Source organism: Cricetulus griseus, assembly GCF_003668045.3.
Source record: "Cricetulus griseus strain 17A/GY chromosome 1 unlocalized genomic scaffold, alternate assembly CriGri-PICRH-1.0 chr1_1, whole genome shotgun sequence".
NCBI lineage: Eukaryota > Metazoa > Chordata > Mammalia > Rodentia > Cricetidae > Cricetulus > Cricetulus griseus.
The window spans coordinates 140,043,776-140,068,175 of NW_023276807.1; the positions used below are offsets into that span (position 1 = coordinate 140,043,776).

Genomic DNA, 24,400 nt, shown 5'->3' on the forward strand with positions numbered 1-24,400 from the left:
ACTGTCTTTTTTGTCTTGTTTTGTTTTTTGAAACAGGGTTTCTCTGTGTAGCTTTGGAGCCTGTCCTGGCACTTGCTTTGTAGGCCAGGCTGGTCTGGAACTCACAGAGATCCGCCTGCCTCTGCCTCCTGAGTGCTGGAACTAATGGTGTGTGCCACCAATGCCCAGCTACCCTGTCTTGAAGTTTCCTCTGTTAGACAAAATAGACCATTACTTTTGAATTCAACCCCACTCAGGTGTTTAGAACATTTCCTTGGCAAATATGGTTGTCTCCAGTACAGTTCCCAAAGCTGTCTGTGTCTTTTCTGTCTCCCTGCCCCCACCCTGCCAAGGGCTGTTGAGTGCAGACATTCCTGTATATCTCTCTGTTGGCACTCTAGTCTTCTACAGTTTGGGCCAGGATTGCTCATTAAGGTCTGCTTATGATATGCTAGGACTTTGCTAACCCGTGGCTTGAAACTCTTCTGCATTCCTCCATTAATCCATCCCATAGGTATTTGAACTACATTGCCAGGCATTTAGCTTTGCCCTTCTTTCTTTTTGGTCCCATTCAGGACCCTAGCATGTGGGGTGGGGGTTCATCCTTGAGTCAGTCTGTTCTGGAAATACCTTCACAGGCACTGAAAGTTCTGCTTCCTGGGTGATTCCAAGTACAGCTGTCACAAAGACAAAGTCCATTCAGGGCAGGACTTAGAAATAATACTTCGAAGGTTCAGAAGTAATACAGTCACTCTGGTAGGTGGATCAACTAAGTCCTGTTTGTAAGATACATTTACCAAGTCCACAGGAAAAATCATGGGGGGCTCCCTTGTATGTACCCAGTGGAAAGTAGTTTGTCTGTTATCTGTTACCTGTTTTGTCTTCTGTTTTAGATTTCTGTTTAGAAATCTGGTTTAGATTGCTCCCCCAGGTCTTGGTCATTTTCTTCTTCTTTTTTCTTTGTTTTTTTGAGACAGGGTTTTTCTGTGTAATATCCCATGCTGTTCTAGAACTAGCTGTGTAGACCAGGCTGGTCTCAAACTCACAGAGATGCACCTGCCTCTCCCCCCCCCCCAGTGCTGGGATTAAGGGTGTGTACCACCACTGCAAGGTTTGTAATTTTCATTTTATTAAATATGCCCCATGAATGATTTAGATTCAAGTTGGAACTCATTTGTATATGATACAAACCTGTATTTATTTATTTATTTATATGCATTTAAATTGCTATAGCAAGTACCAGAGACAGAGTTGCTTATAAACAGAAGTTTATTTCTTACAGTTCTGGAGGGAAGCCTGAGACCAGTGCTCCAGTGGTCCAGTGGCTTTGGCACCTAGTGACAGGTTGGATTTGGCTTGTCAGGGGTTGCCTTAAGGCTGTGTGCTCAGGGGGTGGTTAGGACAGATGAGCTTCTTTAGGCTGCTTTGTTAAGGACATTAATCCCATTCATAATAAAGGTTTTACCTTCATGACCCAGTCACCTCCAGAATTTTAAAAAATAATGTTTATTTACTTGTTCAAAACCTTATGAACCATTTACATAGTATACTCTGATCATAGCAATTCACTACTCTTCCCACCTTCCCCTGGTGTCCCTCACCCCATCTCCCCCAAACTTCACATCCTCGCTTTCTTACTATTATTTTTTGATTACTGATAACTCCTGAATCTAATTAATTCCTCTCCGTGTGCCTGGGTGTGAGACTATCTACTGGGCAGGATGTCCCACATTTTAATACCGTTGCCCTGGGGGTTAACATTTCAGCATACAGATTGGTGGCCTGTATGAATGGGAAGGGAGGAGGAGCCCCAGGGAGAGACTGTAGTGGTACCTTTGGTAATAATGACAGGCTCTTGAGGAGGTTATTTCACAGTGGGAGTGTGTTAGAACTAGAAGTGCCTTGAGCTTGGGGAGGGTTTAGAATGGTAGCTGTTTTGTATGAAACTATGATGATGGCCTAGAAAAATAGCTTGGACTAAGTGAAGGGATGCAGGTTTTGAGGGGCTGTGGGGAAAGCAGTCTGTACTTAGAAGAGTATTTTACTCACTGAATTTTGTGACTAACATCCTGTATATGCAAATGAGGTAGAAATATGTCCACTTTCCAGAAAGCCCTCTGGGTTTCTTCACTGTCCCTTAGCTGTATAACCTTACAGTCTGTAAGGGTCCTTGTTGATTGGCCACTAGATGGCAACCTATTGTTCTGGGCAGTGAGCCCTGTCTTCTTAGTGGCCTACATTCTGAGTTTATAGGGAAGAGCCCGTGTGGCAGAATGTATCCTACTGGATACACGAGGTGGGATTTTGTATGTGCATTTGATACTTGATCTTATTCAAAATAGGGCATTTGTTCATTTCTCACAAGTGGATGTAAGTTCCAGGTGTCTTTCAAACATAAGGGCATCTTTAGGGGTGGCATGGTCATGTCCAGGCCTGGCGCTTGGTTTCACGTCCTGCTCTGCCCAGCACCCATGGCTACTTTGTTTTCTTTCAGCAGCTCTTGCTGTTCTGGTTTCTGTACCTGAATCTGTGAAAACAAACTTTCTCTCCAGGGACTAAACTAAACAGCCCATCTCAGTCTGGCCCTTGGGTTTTCTTTCTAGAGAAGAGTAGGAACTTGGCCTTACACGTTTTTGGATGGGCTGGCTTCCTCCTCTGTAAGCCACCACCGTTATTAATAACACTATTAATTTTTTTAATAGGATCTTGGTTCTGCAGTAGTATACCCAAAGCCAACTAAGCCAGCTCCCATTCCTGCATCCCAGCCATACCTCCACACTCTGCTGCCTAGAGTGTTTTTCTAGTCTCTGCCATCCTCATTTGAGTTGAGTTCTGACACTAGGTCTATAGTTAGTCTCTCAGAATCTCAACTCTTCCTTCCCCACACTCTTTTCAAATTCGAAGAGCTGTTGAGGGTGCAAACCTGATCTCTCCCATGGTAGAATGTTGCCTCTATTGTTTGCAGGACTCAATATAAAACCTGTCACAGGAGACCATGGGAGACTTAAAAGTCTGATGCTATCTCTTCCTCCTCATCTCAGAGTCCACTTTCCTTTCTGTTTGTCTTCTCCAGACACAATGTGGTATTTTTAGTTTTAGGACTTGCCATGATCTGTTTGCCACTGGTCCTTTGCACATGCTGTTCCTGACATCTGGAGAACCCTTCAGATGTCCCCCACAACATGTGTTTAGTTCTTGGATATTTCTCAGCTTTCATGTTAGTCCCTTGGAGAAACTTTTTTCTCACTTCTAAAATAATCTAATTTTAATCTTTTGTTTTTCAACATCAGGAAGAAACAGTACATTCTAGAGTGTTCTGTTCTTGAAAAATAAAAACTCTAGTTTTGGGATTTTAGGCAGTCTGTTATTTTAATAGAGAGATCCAGGACTTACTTGTATTTGTACTTAGCCCCACCAAAAGGAGCTTTTGCACATTTTAGTAATACAAAATAGTGTGCTGTATTTTGAACCATATTTTACTTTATAAAGTAAGCACTCATTTGATATTAATAGATTATATGTTATCTATTTTAGCAAATAAATAAAAGCTCTGCAGAAAAGCACAAGGAGCCACACCCAGCTTCAAACAGCTTTAATGTTGCTGGAGAAAGGGAGTCAGGGTGTCAATATTGTGTGTGGGCACATGGGTTCATGGGATTATTGTGCATGCGGATGTCTGTTCTAGATGGTCAGGAGAATGAGCTGTGGTACCATTCTTTTGGTTTTGAATGAGTGAGTTTATTAAGTATATTATAGCAAATGAAAGTAAAAGAATATATAATAAGTAACAAACATCAGCAAATTGGGTGCGCAAAACATCCAGTGGAATTGATAGGGAAGCCCTTTTAAAGCAGCCTGCAGGATTCCTGATAGAAAATTTCAGGCAGAGGAGTCCCCTTGTGTGAGACTTCATAAACAAAAACAGTAGGTTAGGTCAGGGGCTTGCAGCAATCCAGCAACATTGACTAGGAAGCTCCACTAAGGCGTCTGCTAGAGTTCCTGATTGGGTGGTCCAGGCATTGGCCCCTCCAATGGGCTTCCAAGGAAAAGAACAAACAGAGACACCATCAGATTGTTGCTCACCAACTCTTCTCGGAACAGACTGCAGAAGTTGAGGCAGTCAGCTGGAATGCCCCCCCCCCTTGAATGTCCCAGCTGAACGTCCGGTTTTTCTCCCCTGCCACCTCCTTTCACTCTGTTTAGGCAGTTTAGGCACCGTTATATTTGTAGGGTAAACCGTGGTATCCCCAGGTGGAAGGAAATGCTTTGCCATTGAGCAGTTTTCAAAACCACCTTGTTTTTTATACTTGTGCTTTTCTGTTGTTCTCTTTAATTCTTGTCACAGTTGGGGATGGGCAGCCCATCCCCTGATAAGCATGACACTTGACATAAGTGTGTTTGAGTGGGGGCTGGGACCAGAGGGCAGTCAACCCCTTTTCCAGAGCCAGCTTCCCAATGGGTTCAAACAGTACAGCATAGTTCACCAATATAACAATATTACAGTACAGCACAGTTCACCAATATTGCAATATTACAGTTCAGCACATTTCACCAATATTACAAAGTCCATTGAGTCCTAGGGATAGAACTTGGGTCAGCAGACTTGTGCAACAGTGGTCCACACTCCCATCCCCATCCCCAGCCATCTTGTTGGCCTGGTTCTCATCTTTAAGGCTTATGTGTTGCAAACAGAAAGTAAATTTATAAAAATAACTAATTAGTGTGCTTCCTTATCAAAAGTAAACACTGTCACTGGTAAAAACACTTTGTCATCATCAGGGCTCCCTGGAGAAACAGCTGGTTTCAAGTCTGGAGCAGAGAAAGAACAAAATGGGGACTCTGGAACATTCTGTGCCAGAGAGCAAGGATGTGCTCAGAGATTGGAGGGGACATAGAGCAAGGACATGGTCAGAGATTGGTGGGGACATGTCGGAAGGATGCAGACGGGTTCAGGGACAGTTTGTGCATTGCAGAGAATAAAGACAGCAGCAGATAGAACATGCTGAACTAAAAGAAACCAAGTCACAGAGAGGACAGTGTTGCCTGGAGCTCCTCACAGAGGGTGACAGCTTAGGAACGGTTGCATTGCACCTTTGGGTGTGACCCCAGTGAGGGTGTAAAACTGCTGTGTATAGATGATGCTGTGTATAGATGAGCACTACTGCACATGCTGCTCTAGGAGATGACAGAGGCTGGGTGCGCTCATTAGGGTCTGTAGGAGAGAGCACTAGTAGAAGGTTCAAGGCCTTTCACTGATGAACCTGAGTGTCACTGTGTTGTACTCATGATGCATGTCACTACACTAGTCCTTCTGATCTGGAAGTTGATTTATAGTCTACTTATGGGGATGTGGAGGCACCAGAAAAAGAGCAACTTGAAAAAAAATTGAACTGTGTGGTGTCTTGGTATGTGATCACACAGGGCATTTTGTATTTCAAAGCCAGGAAAGTACTTTTAAATGGACACTCGGGGGCTAGGATGAAGGCTCAGTTGATTTGTTGCATATCACATTAGGGGTCTGAGTTTGATCCTCAGACCCCATATAAAAAGCCAAGCATAGGCATGCACTTGTAAATCCCAGCGCAGGGGAGACAGAGAGAGGTGGGTTCCTGGGGGCTCACTGGCCAGCCATTCTAGCTTACTCAGTAGAGCAAGCTAGTGAGAGAACACCTGAGAAATAACAACTAAAGCCGACCTTTGACACCCCCCCCATATATGAACATATATGAAATAAATAATAAGCAGAGAATCTGGTGCATACCCCTCCCCTCAGCCATACATATTCATTTCAGCAACAGGCAACAGCTCGATGCAGCAAGCCTCCTCATGGTATGCCCTGGAAGGACATGGGGACACAGTGCCATGTTCCCATCAGCAACATGGGGTAACCATGGGGAAATTAACCTGACAGAGTGATAAGCTACAAAGACCACTAGAATGGTCTCTAAAGAGCTTGGCAAAGGCGCTTTGCCAAGCAGCTGGAGATGGTGCAGGGTGTGTGCTTGCTGGCTGAGAAACATTGGCAGGACACTGAGCTGGCATGAGGGTTGATGTCATCGGGGCCTTCAGGTGGCACAGCACAAGGCACATGCATGTGAGAGGCGCGTACATGTGAAGGGGTGTGTGTAAATGTGTGCTTGGTTATTGTGGATCCACTTTTCTATGCCTTTATCATTTATTAGAAAGTGCAGAAAGCAACTGGCCATGATGGACACAGTCCAGCTTCTGGATTTTTATTCTTTTGGTTTTTATATTACTCCAATTAAAAAAAACAAAAAAAAAAACAAAAAACCAAGCAAACACCCACTCAGGTTGTAATTTACCTTTATTCTGTTTCCTAGATGTGACACAACAGAAAAACTCAGAGCTACTTTGGATTACTTAAGATCATTATTAAACGATACAACAAACTTTAAGCTCATTTACAGATACGCGTTTGACTTTGCACGGGTGAGTTCTCTGGAACCTGTCCAGATGTCCCCCCTCCCAACCCTCTTTTATTGCCTTTGGAGATTTGCTTTTTACACCAGAGCAAAGACCTTGAAAAGTTACTTCCAGGGCATGAGCTAGTGTTTCTAATGCTTTGAAAAACTGATTCTGGGCAAAGGTGTGTGTCAGCTGAAAGCTACAGTGGTTGCCATTTCCCAGCTCCTGTGGGTGACTGAGGAGTAAGTTGTATGTGCTATCTGATAGCATGTGCTATCAGAATGGTCACACCACAGACCTTTGCCCAGAGGGACGGGAATACTAATCCTACCTAATCCAGTCTCACTTGGAAACTGTTACTGTATTTGGAAAGAATGTGAATTCAAACCAAGGCTGAGTTCCTGTTTGTTGCTTTAGTGAGTCAAATCCAAGCTGGTGACAGGGGTTCCCTGGGGGTGAATGAAAGAAAGCCTGCTTATCCTAGGTGCCAAATTCCAAAGGACTAGGTGGTGGTATATTCCTGGAGACCGGGACATAGCCCTTGTCATTATGCTTGATTCCAGATTAGTGTTTTCTCTGGGTTTGTATGTCTGTTGGGTTCAAGAGACTAGACTTCGGTTAGCTGCATTTTTAAATATTTCCTTTTATTTGTTGTTTTGTTCTTGTTTTTTTTTAGAAGAGTGAGGAATGAGTCTTCCCTTCTATGTGCTATCTATTTATTCTTCACTCTTTGGCTCTACCAGTTTAGCACAAAAATGTATTCCACGGTGAACTATAATTCACCTGCAGTGGTGCTTATGTGGAGCCCTAATTCATATCATACCGATAGCTGCAATCTAATCAAGTCACCATCTGCATGAAATTAACTGATGCTAGAAATGAAGAGATAAGATTCATATTCGGTGTTTGATGGAACAGCATTTATGTAATCATATGTGGGAAGTAGAGGCCAGGTACTTCTAGAATAGGTATTAGTTATAGGTTAAATAGTCCATTACATAATGTTTCCACACCTTTTTTGTTTTGTTTTGTTTTGTTTGTTTGTTTTCCCGAGACAGTGTTTCTCTATGTATCCTTGGTTGTCCTGGAACTCACTCTGCAGATCAGGCTGGACTTGAACTCACAGAGATCCACCTGCCTCTGCATTCTGAGTGCTTGGATTAAAGGTGAGCACCACCACTGCCCAACTCCCCTGCATTTCTGTAGGTACAAGTTGAGGTCTCTTTAGGAATATCCAACTTTCTGCACCCGAATCAGCTCTTTGTGACTCCTGCTCAGGTGTCAGAATTCTCTCAGCTGCCCTCTGTGCTTTGGATTCAGGTCTTATTTGCTTCTTCCTGGCTTGTCTATTCTGGATCAGCACCTGTGGCCTCCTCTTTCTTGGTGCCTCCAGCCCACCTCTCGCTACGTTTGTGTCAGCATGCGCATCCAGATGTGGATGGTGCAGTTGCCTCCCGCTCGCAGCCAGCGGCTTTATCCACTTCATTCAGGGAGGTGGGCCAGGCAGGAGTGGGGAAATTGGCTTCTGTCATGTTGTCAGTGAACAGTAGATCACACTGAAACAGGACTTAACAGAGGACTTGAACCTGTGGCTTTCTCCAGCCCCACATAATCACATCCCAAGCTGCTCACCTCATGATCTCTATGGCTCACTGAACCTGGTGTCTGACCTTTTAGCCTGCCTGCTTTTTGCTTCTGCTCGTGATGGGCCGTTGTCTGGAACCAGCCCTGCTTGCACCCACATTTCTGTCCATCTCCAGGCCATGGGCCCAGCCACTTGCAGCCTCCTGGGTCAGTGTGTCCTGCAGGTTTTGTGCTCCAGTGGCTTGCACAGCCCCAATGTGATTGGTTTGACATTGGAGTTTGGGTACAGGCTCTTCATGCTCCCTGTAGATTGAGGATTGAATTTTATGTGTGTTCAATAGAGTTCTTGGCTTTTAAGGAACATCTAAATAGACACTGGTGAATTTTTCCTTTTTACATAATGATGAATAACAACTACTCATATTTTATCACTTAATTGCCAAAGCCATTGAGTTCAGCCTGAATATACACTAAGATGAACTTGTTAATAAACCTTTATTTCATTTAGCTATATCCTACAAGTTTTGGGAAGTTGCATTCTCATTTGCATTCAGTTAGAATATTTCTAGGTTCTGTTTTTGATGGACTGTTGCTATATAGCCCAGCATCTCATCACCCTGTCTCAGCCTCTCTCACTTGTGATTTCTTTGACACATTGATCATTTGGAAATATGTTTATTACTTTTCAGACATATGGGGTTTCCCAGCTAATCTTTGGTCTATGGATACCTAGTTTAATTCTGTTGGTTAGAGAAATACAATTTCAGTCTGTTTAATATATTGTTCAATATATGGCTTGCTCTGATAGTGTTTGTCACATATGTCACTGTTGCCTGATGAATGTTAGTTGGGTCAGTTTGGTTGATGGTGTTCACGTCTTTACTGACTGCTGTCTGCCTCTGTCAAGTGAGGAATATTGAATTCCTCAATTTTAACTTAAGCTGTCACCCCCCTCTCTCTTTCTCTCCCTCTCCCTTCCCCTCTCCTCCTCCCTCCCTTTCTCCCTCCCTTCCCATATGTTTTGAAGCTCTGATGTTCAATTTAGACATATTGTTATGTCAGATTATGAAGTGTACCTGTTCCTTATTCGTGAGAATTGCAGCCCATCTGCATTCCTTCTATGACAGTCTACATGGTGTGTCAGTTCTTTCTCCTTCCTTTAACCTACTGGCATCTTTATATTTAGAGTGGGTTTCTGAAAGCCGATGTGCATGTGGGTGTGGCAGGGTGTGTCTTAAAGATGCTGATGCTTCATCCGATTTGAATGTTACTAAGGTTATCCCCCCTGCTTGTCTGACCTGTTCTTCAAAGGGAAAACAAATTGTCATTGTTGTGCTCCATCCTCTTTGCATGCCTTCTTTAGGACTGAGGTGGGTTTTTCTGTTTGTTATGAATCTTATTTCTCCCATGCTTTATTACACATATCTCTACTGTATTATTTCTGCTGCTCACCCCAGGCCTTCCTTAGTGTTGTAAAAGTGTTCAGTCTTCAGTGTTGTACATGTGTAAATGTGTGAGAACCTTGACAAAGATGCACTCTCATTTTACCCGCCATACTTTGTGCATTTGACTGACACTGTGAGTCTTACTATCATTTTGTTTAAGCAGGCAAGTCTGTCTGTTGCAGGTACCCAGGCTGATGCTGCTTCCGAGTTCTTCTTTCCCCCTACACAGACCAGATTCTAATACCATTTTTCTTTTGCCGAGCAAAACAGTCCTTGCAGGACAGAGCTGCTGCTGCTGCTGCTGCTGCTGCTGCTGCTGCTGCTGCTGCTGCTGCTGCTGCTGCTGCTGCTGCTGCTGCTGGTGGTGATGCCTTCACTAAGATTTTGGCTTTGCCTTCAATTTTGCAAGATGCTTCTCTGGGTACAGACTTAGAGACTGACACCTTGCCCTCCCACTGATGTCTTTTTGTCATTTTCAGCTCTGTAGTGTCTGCTGTCATCCCCATCTTCATGTTTTGAGCATAATGTCTGTTTACTAAAATAGTTTTTCTCTTTTCTCTGCTTTCCAGCAAGTAGATCATGATGCTCCCAACTTCATCCTCCTGGTTATTATTCTGATTGCGATTTGTTAGGCTTTTTGAATCTGTGGCTTCATAGTTTGTATTAAACTGGAGATTCTTTTAGGTGTTAGCCTTTAAATGTGTTTTATGTTCTGTCTCTTTCATAATCTGAACTGCAGAATGTCTGTCATATTTCTTGATACTGTTCCACAGGCCGCTGACTCTACATTCTGCTCATGTTAAAGTTTTATTGCTCTGTCTTCCCATTGTTAATCTTTTCTTTTACATTGCCTGATCTCCTGTTAACATCTTTCATTGCAGACACTATTTTACATTTCAGAAGTTCCATTTTTTTTTTTTAATGCCTCCCATTTTTCTCTTCCCTGGGACAGTGCCCTTGTGCCTCCTCAAACATCTAGAGTATGTTTATTAGAAATATTTGACGATTTTATCTGTTTCTTCTTATATCTTCATTTCTGGGTGCTGTGTTGGGCAAGGTCCTCTTAATTGTGACTCTTGCTGTATAGTGTAGTTACTGCCCTAGTACTTGCCTTGGAGCATGATATGAGCTCTGTGTGGGATGCTGGGTTCACCTTTCCTTGCCTCTCTACTTGGAACCAGTGTGTGCTTTGAAAGTATGGTCCAGAGCAGTCTTTGTCCTAGCAGTGACTTGGTATGTTAAGGCAAAGCCTTCTCAGTGCCTTGTGTGAGCTCTTCTCACTTTGGTCGTGGAAAACATACACTGTCTGCAGTTCTTTGTTGACTCAGTTTCTGCTCAGTCATTCCCATAGATCCTTCCGGAGACTCTGATGTGCACACCAAGAAGTGTGTGGCCAATGACTAGAGGAGACAGTTCTGGAGACTTCCAGGAATTTGTGTTGTGACTCCCAGCTCCTTTTTTCCTCTTTGGCCTCCAGATTGTTTTCTCTAACTCAGGAAGACCCTTGGGCTCTGATTGAATTTCCTTTTCCTTTGCTAGTGCCTGGAAACCACCTCTGTGGTGAAGGTGTTGTGTAGGGTTTCCCTTGTTTCCTTCTGGGAGATTACAGTCTATTTTCAGGGAAGAGCAGACACTTTCCCTATCCTTTTCCAGTTTCAGAAAACAACCAGGGTTGTTCCCAAGTGAAAGTAAAATCTGGGCTGGGTTGAAAGCAGAACACAAACTGTAGCATGCCTCTTTGGACCTCCAGCCCCTAAATCATGACATAGATGCTTATTATTAGTAATTAATGCTCAGCCTTAGCTTATGCTTGTTCCACTAACTCTTATAATCTATATCAACATGTTTTTCTTCATCTACATTTTGCCCTAGGACTTTTACCTTTCTTTCAGTCTGTATGTTCTACTCCATGTCTGACTGGCTGGCGGCTGCCTGGCTGGCTGGCCTTGGGCGTCTCCCTCTCTTTCTCCTTCCTGTTGTCCCCTCTCCCTTCTTCCTACTTATTGTCTCTGCCTGCCAGCCCTGCCTGTCCCTCTGTTGCCTAGCTATTGGCCATTGAGTTTTTTATTAGACCAACCAGGTACCTTAGACATGTAAGGTGAAACAGCAGCACATCTTTAAATAAACAATTGCAGCATAAACATATGTAACTCATCTTTGCATAGTTAAAGTAATATCCCATAACAACAAACCTCTTTCTTCGTACTGTCTTTTCCCCCCATTGCTAGAAAAATACCTCCTAGGGATAGTAAGTTAAAATTAACACAGCAGATTTTTTTTAATTGCAGTTTCAGTGAAAATTGAACTACTTGACAATGTTAATAATACCATAAATATTGAAAAACAACTGTACATTAAATAATCTAAGTGATACTCTAATATACTAGAAGGAGATTATAATTCAGTGGTTGTTAACCTGTGGGTTGTGACCTCTTTGGGGTTGTCAAACAACCCTTTCATAGGGGTTGCCTAAGACCACTGGAAAACACAGATAGTTATATTATGATTTATAACAGTAGCAAAATTACAGTTATAAAGTAGCAAAAAAAATAATTTTATGACTGAGGGATGGGTCACCACAGCAGGAAAAATTATATTATAGGGTCACAGCATCAGGAATATTAAAAACCACTGCTATAATATCGTATTAGAAAATGATAAAAGTGGCTCTTTTGACATTTCTTCACTAAAATTGGAGTCCCAAGGGAATTATGACTTCTCTCCCTTTTAAAACTTATAGCAGACGGCACTGAAGAGATAGCTCATCAGTTAAGAGCACTTGTTCTTGCTCAGGACCTAGGTTTGGTTCCCAGCACCCACATAGCAGCTCTCAATGGCCCATGACTCCAGTTCTGTGGGTTCTGATGCCCTCTTCTGTCCTCTGATGGCACTTGCACATATGTGGTGTACATACATACACGTATGCAAACACTAATAGACATAAAATGTTTAAAAGTTTTTAGCCAATTAGAAACTAATCCAGCTCTAAGTTTGAATTAGTTCCCTCTGATTCTCACTTTTCTGTAGTTTTGTAGATGTCATACAATTGTGACACTTCAGAGGTCATGTGGCCCAGTCTTGTCAGTGCTAGGTGATGAAATAGTATCAGACAAAAGGGACAGCTGGAGAGCCTTTGCTCTGCCGGTCCTTTCCATAGAGCCATGCTGCCTTTCCTGGCTCAATTTTTGTCACTATATCTGGGGTCTTAATAATCTTTTTTGTGCACTGGTGTTTTGCCTGCATGTATATCTGTGTGAGGGTACCTGATCCCCTGGACCTAGTGTTACAGGCAATTGTAAGCTCCCAAGTGAGTGCTGGGAATTGAACCTGGGTCCTCTGGAAGAACAGTCAGTGCTGTTAACCACTGAGCCATCTCTCCAGCCTTTCTCTGGGGTCTTATAAGGAGAAAAAAAGGGAATAAAAAACAGTCTGCAACAGTTCTTTCATAATTGAAATTTTCTCTTAGTATTTCCTGCGTAAGATTTCCCTCCTTGGTATAAGTTGTGTTTTTATATAACTGGCACCATGTGGCCTCCTCCCAGTTGACAGTGTTTTCCCTCAGTTCCCTTGAGCTTTTTGAGACATCTGGCTGTGCTTGCAGGCTGATCCCCAACAGCTGGTCCTTCTGCCTTAGCCCCCTGAAGAGCTGCAGTTGCATGTGCCACTCACTGCAGGTGGCTTTGGCTCCTTATCTGAAAAGGACCTGGTGAAACATCTAGATACTGGATGAAGAAAATGAGATAAAAAGCTAAGTAGAGTGAATTTTCATTTCGATGTGAGAATAGTCAGTGTGAATATGTTTGACTGTTTTATATTCTCCCTAAGTAGAGGCAGGCTGCTGTGATCAAAGGCAGGAAGTTTAGTGGTTTGAGAAGGGTGAGCACTGAGTGGAGTGTGGCTGCTGTTAGCAGCCATGGCAAAGGCCAGCTAAGAGCAGAGGCCATGAGTTTGCAATGTGGCCAGTGTCCACCGTCCTCGAAGGCAAGGCTTCCTCCAGAAGTGCCTTCCTGCCCTGACAAGAAACAGCCATGGCCTCAAGAGAGAAGTGTGGAGACTTGGAGCCGAGGAGTTAAGAGGGGCCTGGTGGGGGTAATGGGGATGAACTGAGTTGCCGCTTGGAAGGAGTGGGGTCGGGCAAGGCTGGTCTATGGAGAGAAGTTGGCCTTCAAGAAGAGGGAGGCCAAAAGAGGTCCAGCTGTCAGAAGAATGAATGATGTAGCTGTGGGGAGATGTTTGTTTTCTATCTTGAAATGGGCCATGGCATTTGAACGGAGGATTTTTATGGAGGGGGAAGGTGTAATGCTGTTTGATGAGAAAGGATCCTGTGGCAAGTTAGCTGGATCCAGATTTATACTTGTGTCTGCTCACTGTTCAACAGTAGCTGTCAGTCACTGCTGCTTAGCAGCTCTGAGGAAGTAGTTTGGGAAGTTGAAGAGTTTACATGCAACCAGCATTGCCTTCTCCCTCCAAGGACAACAAACTGTGAGTGATTATAGATTCCACAGGCTATGCTAGGTCTTGTGCTCAACAGAATTCCTCCTGTACCTTAAGCGGAATCTGGTATGAACATGAGAATTTTGTTTTCTAATCTCCACTAAACTCTCACTAACCAATGTATTTGTCTAGTTTCTGCACAATCCCCAACACACAGACTGTGACAGCTACCCCACCCCCATAGTTTTCCCTCATACTTCATTGTAAATTGCAGTGAAAACAGAAGCTAGGCCTTGATGAGAAACAGGACAGAAGTAATATGTCACTGTCATCTACTCTCAGGTCCATAACTCCCAAACCAGGTTAGTTTTAGCTTTGGGCTCTTCTGTGGGTACACAGTTTGCTCAGCAGTTGTCTGTCCAGCCAGTTGGCTTTGTGAGTATCTTTGTAGTTCTAGCTGTCCTATTGCTGCCCAGGGAAGTAGTGCAGGCACCTTAGAGTGAAGCACTCAGGCCTAGAATCCAAATAGAGCTCTGAGCGTGGACCTCCAGGTTCTGCCGCCACCAGCAACTACCTAAGGTCCTTCTGCAAGAGTCTCGAAGATGAGAATGGTGTCTGTCTTGATCTCGGTTGCTGAGTGAAATGTCTTTGAATGTAAAGGTTGAAACACACTCATTCACAGAAGCGGAAGTAGCAAAATTTGAGCTCACTTGCCTTGCAAAAATTGTGATCTGCAAGTTAATGTTGTTGGCTCAGTTCTAAGAGCATGGTTCTTTTTAGCTTTTTTTTCAATGAGAGGATATTTCTCAGGTTTTGTGTGTGTGTGTGTGTGTGTGTGTGTGTGTGTGTGTGTGTGTGTGTGTGTGTGCGCGCGCGCGCGCGCCTTTTAAAAAACCTTCCATTATGAGGTTGGAGAGATGACTCAGTGGTTAAGGGCTCTGACTGCTCTTTCAGAGGACCTGAGTTCAATTTCCAGCGCCCACCTGGCTGCTCATAACTATCCATAAATCTAGTTCCAAGGGATCCTAAACCCATACATATAAAACAAAAAACCTTCCATTAAAAAACTGGATTGTCATATCTTCAAATTTTGTAAACTGAGCCACAGTACTGAAGATTTATTTGAGGTCTTCTAAGCCCTCTGTTTTCAACTTTCATTTATTTCTTGGCTGTGCTAAAATGGACTGCCCCCCTTTCCCCCCCCCCCCCCCAGCCAGGACACACACTGGATTGGTCTTTACTTCCGGCCTTTGATTTCATATGCCAATTTGTAACCTGGTTTCCACTTCAGGAGTCATGGCTGCTTCTGTGTTTTTTTTTTTTTTTTTTTTTTTTTTGAGTCCAATAAGCCTCTTAAAAAACATTTGGACTTTTTTTTAATTGAAGGTTCTGTGCTTTCATTGTAAGTTTAATAACCCTAGGTTCTTTTCCATCTAAATCTCAAGCCATTAAAACTTTAAAACTGGTAAATGGTAGCCAGGGGCAGTTAGGGGACTCAGTTAAAGCTTTAAAGGTTCATTTTTGTAAGGTTGGAGTTACTTTTACATCCTTAAGACTCTTTGCTTCAGCTTTTGTTAAGTCCTTTGTGCCACTCGAGAAAAAAAAATAATTATCACACTTTATAATAGGGTCTGCCCATAACCAGAGGCATTTAAACAGCCCCGCCTCAGTAAAACCTGGTTACTCTTTGGCATCACTCATCAGTCTTTGGCCTTCGGAGTGCGTTCTTCCAGGTAGCATACCCTCTTGTCCGGAGGTTGAGGGTTACTGGAGAGCCTGGTGCTGTGCACCTGCTGTCAATATTCTCTCAGGACAACAGGCTCCTGTCACAATGTGGGCATATGGAGGGGCATTCCGGACCTGCTGTTTCTGTTACTTGAAAAATGACACACAATTATTCTCTTTGTATTAGAAAGTTAGCACTCACAGAGTATTTGGGTCTGGAGGTAGGTAGGGAGAGAGAAGAGCATGTTTCCTTCTTCGGCCCTGTTGTGCCTCCTAGGATGTGACTGAGGGCCATCTTGGGGACATCGGCTTCTGTTCTGACCTATCTGTCTGCCTCTGCTTCTCTGTGTTCAGGAGCAGTAGCTCCCAGACCCATGGCTTCTGTACTATTTTAATTTCTTGGCAGTCTCTGCTGTGTTCCTGGAATTTGAAAGGTGATTTGAAAAAGAAAAATAAAAGCCCGTTTATGCTGATGGCTGCCTGGTGGCATCCTGGCAGAACCATTTCCTGTGAATCAGGAGCTCCCTCACAGAGTGTGACTGCAGGGACCATTGCTGTCAGAGGACCCTGGAGTCTCTGTTTGAATGCGTGAGAAGGCATTTCCTGTGGGCCTTTTCCACCATGCACACTGTTAGTTGTCAGGGAGTACTGACCAGGTAGTGAGTCCATAATCTCTCTTATCTGCTAGGCAGAAGATGGTGTTAGTGATTGGGAGCTGTTGGTTGCACTCTACAGAGCAGGAGTGGGCAAGTGGGAGTCTCATGCCTGCCTGCCTTCTCTCCATGTTCTAGTATGGCTGCTGCCCAGCACACACAGAGACACCCTTCCTAAGCATCAGCTTGTCAGGCAGCTGCAATGCTGGCGAGTCTGTCCAGGTCTTCTGTAGTGTTTTTATTTTTGTCACTGTGGTACATGTCCAGTATGGCAAGGTTATTATTGATGATGAGAGAAGGCAAAAGATATTTCAAGACCAGATGAGACATTTGGGGGGCTGACGGATAGTTATAACCTCAGAAAAAGGGAACTTTCTAGAGTGCCAGTGTGGTGAGTTGGTGCCAAATGCACTTTTGCTAAATGGACTTTGGCTAGATCTTGTGGTCCCAGGTGTGTTTCGCAGTAACTTTCTTATTTTTCTCGTGGCTTGCTTCATAGCAGGGTACACTGTTGCTGTCTTCCACACCCACTTTTCAGGCTAAGTGATGTCTTGTATTCACTTTCCCAGTGCTTCACAAAAGCAGAAATACAGCATACCTACCAGGATCGGTGAAAGACAGCTGCTCTTTAGATCACCGCTGCTGTCCTCGTCCCCGGCCTGAGTTAATGCTGCCAAAACATGATGGGATCATCTGCTTGGCCAAAGGATAGACAGAGAGCACTGTAGAAAGGAGCATGCCACCCCCAGGTGCAAAGAACTGCAGCCGACATGTCTTCCTCCATCACCAGGCTTAAGTTGTGTGGCCATTAACAAGGAAGGGAAGAAAAGGGTGGCTCAGGCCTCTTGACCTACCTGGCTTGTTCATGAATAGCTGCTGTACGTACCGGCTATGACCAGAAGCCCCTTTGAATGTCTTTCCTAAACAGCAAGTTGCTCTGCCTTCTTTCCCCTTGTTAGCTTGTTGAGTGAGCCTCACATGGCTGTGTCACTTTAAGTCCTTTGAAGATAGGTGGCCTGGATAGGAAATTCACCATATACTGAACAGCGCTTCTGTCAAAAGGTGCACATGGCCAAGGGTGTTTGCAACGTGGTTCCTTAATGTGGTGAGGTGAATAGTGACATTCTACTGTAGTGGGATAACTAAGCACCTCCCCTTTTTATAGAAAAATCCTCTTACAGATTTCCGCTCTAGTTGATGGACCACATGAAGGAGTGCTGTAGATGTGTGAGATTGTCTCCTGTGTCCAAGAACACATCCCCTCACCTTATAGGAATGGACTCGCAATGTGCAGGAAAAATACAATGACAAGTAGAACCTTTAATTACAAATAAAAGTGGAATAAGCTTCCTTTGTGTGTGTGTGTACGTTCTGTTTCCTAGTAGTCACTAACCACTGTGCTAGAAGTCATGCATGCCACATGCTAGGTAAGCTGTGTGGAGATAAGAGTCCCTGTTTCCCTAGACAGGTGGATGAGCTTGTCTTTTGATGGGGAGAGATGCTCCAGGGCACCAACCCTTTCTAGTTGAATTTAGTTCCAGTATGTCTAGGTAGAAGAAAAATATTTACCACACAAAATAAAGCTGTTGGAAAAATGAGTCTCTGAGGAAACCCAGTCCTAAGCACTGAAAAGCAAACCACTTGGACTCCACTGAGTTCGCCTGAGGGCTTTCGGATCAGCAGTTATAATTTTGGTAATTATCATGATGTAAGCAAGCAGGTTATGGTTCTTATTTGCCTAGGAAATGATTGTAGCTACCACTACATAATGGATTTGCCACTAGGGTAAAGTTATTCACATCACTCTTTCTCAGAATAAATTTGTATGTGACACTCAAATGTCAGGCTTTGCATTGTGTTTGGCTACCATTTCCTTAGTTCCTTCAGAGTTTTATGATGTGTAATAAATGAGCTATTTACCAATTTCTCGTTGAACTGAAATACATGTTTGGATTGTTAGAGTTTGTGATTTAGAAGCATCTGGCTTACCCTTGTTTTTATTTATTAAACAGGAAAAGGACCAGCGCAGCCTAGACATAAACACTGCCAAGTGCATGTTGGGACTGTTATTAGGAAAAATCTGGCCCCTTTTTCCAGTTTTTCACCAATTCTTAGAGGTACCAAATTATTACTTTATGAAATGTATGTTTGCTTGCTTAGAACTACCATATATTTCATCTGTTTTGTGTGATTACTTTTTTCTTTGTTGTAGCTTTCTGCTCATAGAAATTATGGTTCCCTGATTGCTGTCAATCAGCAGCTGCATATCTTGGGGAGAGTGTGTGTGTGTGTGTGTGTGTGTGTGTGTGTGTGTGTGTGTGTGTGTGTGTTAGTAGTAGTTTGTGTACGAACAGCCAAGTGCCCCTTCTCTCCTCTCGGCCCCTTGTAGGAGAGACTCCACTGGTATTAGACTCCCAATAGAAGTCAAGCTTTACTTTCTTTCAGATGAATTTCCAGTTTTACGCCAACATTAAATATCAGCCACCTGCCTTTCACTGAAAAGAGTTTGTGATTTGTTCTTAACGGCTTTCATCTCCAAGTACCTACCGGAGTGCTTGGATAGCTGTGAGCCCTGGATTAGGTGTGCCCACAGTGTCTCCTTCAATTTAAACGTGCTTAACCAGGTGGCAGAAACAACCAACATTTCCTTACATCGTTGCTGTTTGCTTTCACAGCAGGCCACAATTTTGGGCTGCCAATAATTAGTTGTGGGTTTTCTCCAAATGTCCTTTGGCAGAACCTGGAGGAAGCAGAGAAGTATTTGAGTTGCTTGGGCTGTCTGTCACATGTGGCATCTGCCTTGGGCCCCCTCCTACTTGAGCCCTTTTAAACATGGCCTTTGGTTTCAAGGTTGAGTATAGAATCTTTGAGAAAATCCTGTGTCTTGCCCAATTCCAACACCCACTTGAAATAATCTTTCTTTACAACTTGCTTTATGTAGTGGCCCATAATACTTAGCAATCAGTGTAACCTTTGAAGATTGTTACTAGAAGCCACTTGTAACTACTAACTGGCACTCCATAAGAAAGCTAGTAAAAGCTGCTCATCAATACAATACAAGTACATGTTGATGCAATGGTGCGCTCTCCCTGGAGTCTGTCCCAGCTTCCCTGTCCATCACTGAGAGAAGCCCTCACTATTGGAACAGGAGTAGGAAAGAAATGGGCTTTTTGTTTGTTTGTTTTTCAAGACAGGGTTTCTCTGTGTAGCTTTGGAGCCTATCCTGGCACTCTCTCTGGAGACCAGGCTGGCCTCGAACTCATAGAGATCTGCCTGCCCCTGCCTCTCGAGTGCTGGGATTAAAGGTGTGCACCACCAACTGTGCCTGGCAAGAAATGGGTTCTTGTACGCAGTGAGTCTAGTAGGATTTGAACCTTCAGGTGAGGAGCCCTTTGGCTTCGAGTAAGTTTGACATTGCTCAGTACCAGGAACACTACTGGCTGTTTTGAGACTGGTTTCACTTTTCATGTTTCAGAAGTTAAAGTCTGTGCTTTTCTCTTGCTAAGTTGGTGTTTTTCCCTTTAGAAGGAGGCAGCAGCATGCTCACTCCAGCCTGTCCTTTGCCTGCATCTTCAAAACTGTTGGCTTGACTCTTTGCCCTTTTAAAAAGATTTACATTATTTTACTATTTTTGATTTTATTTTTTTTTTCTATTAGGATTTTTTTTTTAATGTTAGCTCTGGATTTTGCATTTGAAACTCTAGGATACTGTGTTTATCTACCTGTAGCAGATTTCTTGTTTAAGAGTGATAGAGTAATCACTTCATGACTGTCCCAGTTTCTTCTGTGATGAGAGTCATGGAGGAGCTAGCTCCCAGCTCTGAGCCACTGGCACCAAGTAGCCACCTGATGCATGCACTTGAAGCCAGCAGCTTGGCAGTGAGCAGGACTGTTGCATTGGCTTGTCGCTGAGACTTACTCCTTGCTTAGCACTTGCTTTCTGCCAAGTATTAGACGAAGTACTTTGTATAATCTATGTAGGCCTCTCATTTATCTTTGCAGCGTTGCTGTGAAGGACGTACCACCACTATGTGTCCTTATAGTGATGTTGTAATGAAAAACTCTCATTTTAAATTCAACCCTTGTTCTGTCTCACCATTTCCCCGACCAGTGCTTCAGTTGAGTTAGCCCTACATGACCTTTCCTAAGTTGGTTCATATAGAAACTGAAACCATCCCACTTGTTAATTTTGTGTCATTAACCACATTACTTTCTCCCATCAGCAATCAAAATATAAAGTGATAAACAAAGACCAGTGGTGCAATGTGCTAGAGTTCAGCAGGACAATTAGTCTGGACCTCAGCAACTATGATGAAGATGGAGCGTGTGAGTACGGGGTGCTGAGTCATCCCTCCTTCCTCCCAGACCTGGTACACTGCACATCTTCCTCCCTGGGAAGACCTTCCAAGCCATGTACTTTCTTTTACCTCTCCCCTCACCCCTCTACCTCTCTCCTACCCCCCCCATCTCCCTTCTTCCCTTCCTCCCTTCCCGTTGGGCCTAGCTCCCCATGCATGTTAGGTGAGCACTGTATCTCCACAAACACCTCCTGCCCTCACATTGCTTATTCTCTCTGTCTCTCCAGGGCCAGTTTTGTTGGATGAATTTGTGGAATGGTATAAAGACAAACAGATGTCCTAGGACTTTATGCATAGCAGCGAGAGAGAGTCACTGTTACCACGGTTACGTCACCCATTAGCCATAAACTGCTGTTTGTATCGAAGCGCATGCTGCTTTTCTTGCACTGTCTCCCTCCTGCAGGGGTGTTTTGGTGTTTGCTATTGAATGGGCCGCTCTGCTTGCTGTGTAGCATTGTTCTCTTGGAGGCTGCTCGGCAGCCTGTTTTCACACTACAGATTGGTGAATTGGCCAATGTCCTCACTGTGATTATGTGTACATTGCTGTTTCAATTTTGTATATGTGTATAAAATGAAAAGCTTCACCTAGAGATTATTTCTGCAAAATGTATTGTAAAAATAATTTTGTGGCATATTTCTAGTCCCCCCCTTTTTTTTTTCAAATGAACCAATTATACTTTATTTGGTCTCAAATGTAGCATTTCAGAAAACGTTATAACTGTCCCCATGAGCAAATATTGCCAGAATTAACCTCATTGCCTAAGAGGCCAACTTCTGGAAGAAGTAGGAGTCATGACTTACAGTGGCATATGCCAAATGTGACTTGGTATTTTAAAGTGATAAAAACTTACAACTATTTGAGCACACAGACATATAACATGCTACAAAGCATCTCTAACACAAAGGTATGTATAGGTTTATGGGTTTATTATCATTATTATTATTTTCTTTTTTTAATGTCAATATTGTTGGTAGCTTGATCATAGGTACAAGTGAACAACTTAAAATTGCTCTTTATTTTAAATTGAAGCTTAAGTTTCCATAAACCTTTTTGCTGTTTCCCCCTTTGTGTTCCTCTAGCAGTGTTTGGTCTGTGGAAGCTCTCTGTGCCACTGTGAGTAAAATGTCCTTTGCCACCCCCATGAGCCTACTGGTTTGCTGGCGGTTTATAACTGCAAAGCACTTTTAGTTGTGTCTTGAGTTTTCAGTTACTCTTTCATGGTGTCTGGAATCTCCCAGGATTGGTTTTTCTTTCTTTCTTCTTTCTTTCTCTTTCTTTCTTTCTGACCACAAGTGAGAGAGATTTTGTTTTCTGTCTTTGTTTCTTCTGTGCTAGGCATTTCCTGGCAACATGTCCATTGCAGGCAGTGGACTCAAAACCACCAGCATTGAGCTAACCCTGTTCACATTGGGACCTTTCCCAGAGGGGCCACTTGTCATTCCCTGAGTCACGTGTTTAGAAGGGTGATAGCCATTATATGGATAAGAAAACCAGAGCCAACACAATGGTGTTTCTAGGTTTGTATTTTATGTCTTATTTTAAATTTTTATTTGTTTGCCTTGCCCCTCTTGAGGAAGTGTATAGTTAACAGGTTTTTCCCAGTTATTTGGTGCTATGACTCACTCAGTCCCTGAAGTTTGTGAAAACTTACCTGAAGATGTAACCCAGTGAAGAGCTAAAGGCTTGTTTACCTGGTGAATGCTATAGGGGGGTAAGATCCGTGCCTGCCCAGGCAGGTAATGACTGGAAGATGTTGGGATTATTGGCCAAAAAGAAAGTCTTCTACATTAAATGTGAACCTTAAATGGCATTAAATGAGCGAAGCACACAGACAATGCTACCCTTGTTCACCATTTTACAGTTTCTTTTCAAAGTGTTGCGATTTTCATATTATTTCTTTCCCTGATTGAACCACCAAAGACAGAAGTGTTGTATGTATATATTGTGTGCGTGCATATACAAAATCATGGTGTGGTAGAATGCAACTACTTGCCTTTTTCTACCAAATAATGAGGTTGGTTTGCTGTGAAATAAACCAGAAGTTTAAAAAAACAACAGCTCAATGTTGCTTTAGCATACTTAAATCATCATCCTTGTGTGTAGTCTCACAAATTAATATCCAAACACAATGTAAACTTCCTGGGAAAGCACAGCTGTTGAGACTGCTATGTGACGGGGGTTCCGGCACGTACAGGTGTGTGACAGTGGGGACTGGCAGGCAGGTGCGGGCGGCTCTGTGGAAGACAGTCTCTTTTCAGGTGTACCCACGGTTAAAGAATCACCCTTGAGTTGGATCAACTGTTGATTGCCTCAATGCAAAGATGGATCATAAACGGGATTATTTTAAACGTTGTGTGAGAATCTGTAGAATGTTTTGAACACTAAGCACAGCGAATCTGGGAATCAAGGGTCGTCACCAGGGTGAGAAATTAGATTTCATTCACCTAGAACATTATGATGATAGAGACTCAAGTAACAACCTTTGTGATGTATGGAAGTCAGCATTCTGGAGTGGAGAATCATAGAACTACAAATAATCTCTCAACTGCCTCGAGAACTACACCGCTGTGACTGCTGCTTGCCCTTGGTTTTCTCCATTTTGGCCGAGCAATTTTTAAGGAGAGTCAGACCAAGTCATAAGACATCTTTTCTTGGAGAATTGCCAAGTTATGCAAGCTGAGCGATCACCAAGAGCACTTAGCGGCCAGCGTTGGAAGAAGTCTGGGGACCTTCTGGCCTCCAGTACCTGAGCTCCATCCGCCTTTCCTCTCTTCCCTTGTGTCCTAGTGCATTGCAGTGCCCTCTAGCTAGGGAACACAACTTATAGATGTTTACGCAGCACTAGCTAGAAGCCACCCGGCTAGATTTCCCAGGTACCCATGGTAGCCTTAGGCGCGCCTCTTTTGAAGCATGAACTCTTGAGTTCAGTATTTATAAGTCTAAGTAGACAAACCTCTAGATTCTGGTTTAACAGATTTCTGTTGCCTCTGAGTCTCTATCCTAACCATACTTTTGAAGTCTATACAGAAAGCTTTAAGAGTTTAGTTTGTGCCCTTGGTTTTTATTTTTACAACTGCTAAAATACCTCTGTAAGCCTTATCCTTTATCCTTTCATATGTTGTATAAAATTGTATAGAATTCATTGACCAACTGATGCGTTGGGTATCTGTAAATGAGACCAAAATGTGGGTTGCTTTTTTTTCATACAATAATTTCTCTCAGGCGTTGCTGTGAAATGAACAGTAGCCAGCCTATAACTGTGAATGCCTTGTGTCGTCAGTATTTGCATTACATTCATAAAAGTGTGCAAGTCCTGTGACTCCCAGCTTAACTAAAATACTGTTATGCCACCCAACTTGAGCACAGCAAACTGGTTTAGGTTATAATGGAATTGGTGTAAAATGATATCCCATAAATAAACAAATATTTGTGTTTGGTTTCAGAAGTGATGTTTGGATTCTTTGTCCTCTTGGTTTCTCTGTCCAAACCATTTTAGGGTAGCTTTAAAATACCTTTCTTTTTAATCCATTTGCTTTCTCTCAGCCTTTTCTATTAAAAAAATGTTTGCAGGTACAGGGGGAAAATGCAAGAGAAATAATACAATGAACATATATATTTCTGTTACTTAGACATACCTTATGGAATTTGGGGGGGAGAAGAGAAGAAAGGTTCTTTGTGTTTATATCACTTTCTGAATCATTTGAGAGTAAATTGAATTACAACACATCCCACAGATTTCGGGATAAGATGTAATGCGTGGGCGTGTGTGTGTGTGTGTGTGTGTGTGTGTGTGTG

General features: G+C 43.1%; 1 protein-coding gene across 3 annotated transcripts in view; it reads left to right on the forward strand.

Moving 5' to 3' along the window:
* Nucleotides 1–24,050, forward strand: part of Dcun1d4 (defective in cullin neddylation 1 domain containing 4) — a 76,349-nt gene extending 52,299 nt beyond the window's left edge. For 2 of the 3 annotated variants that reach the window (XM_027390880.2, XM_027390882.2), the window contains exons 8-11: nt 6,321–6,429; nt 18,259–18,363; nt 20,470–20,572; nt 20,832–24,050. In XM_027390880.2, coding sequence (XP_027246681.1) covers nt 6,321–6,429; nt 18,259–18,363; nt 20,470–20,572; nt 20,832–20,887 — 373 coding nt within the window. In that variant the 3' untranslated portion in view covers nt 20,888–24,050. The remainder of the gene's footprint in view (nt 1–6,320; nt 6,430–18,258; nt 18,364–20,469; nt 20,573–20,831) is intronic. The other variant, XM_035452482.1, reaches the window with a different exon arrangement.
* Nucleotides 24,051–24,400: the final 350 nt, after the last annotated feature.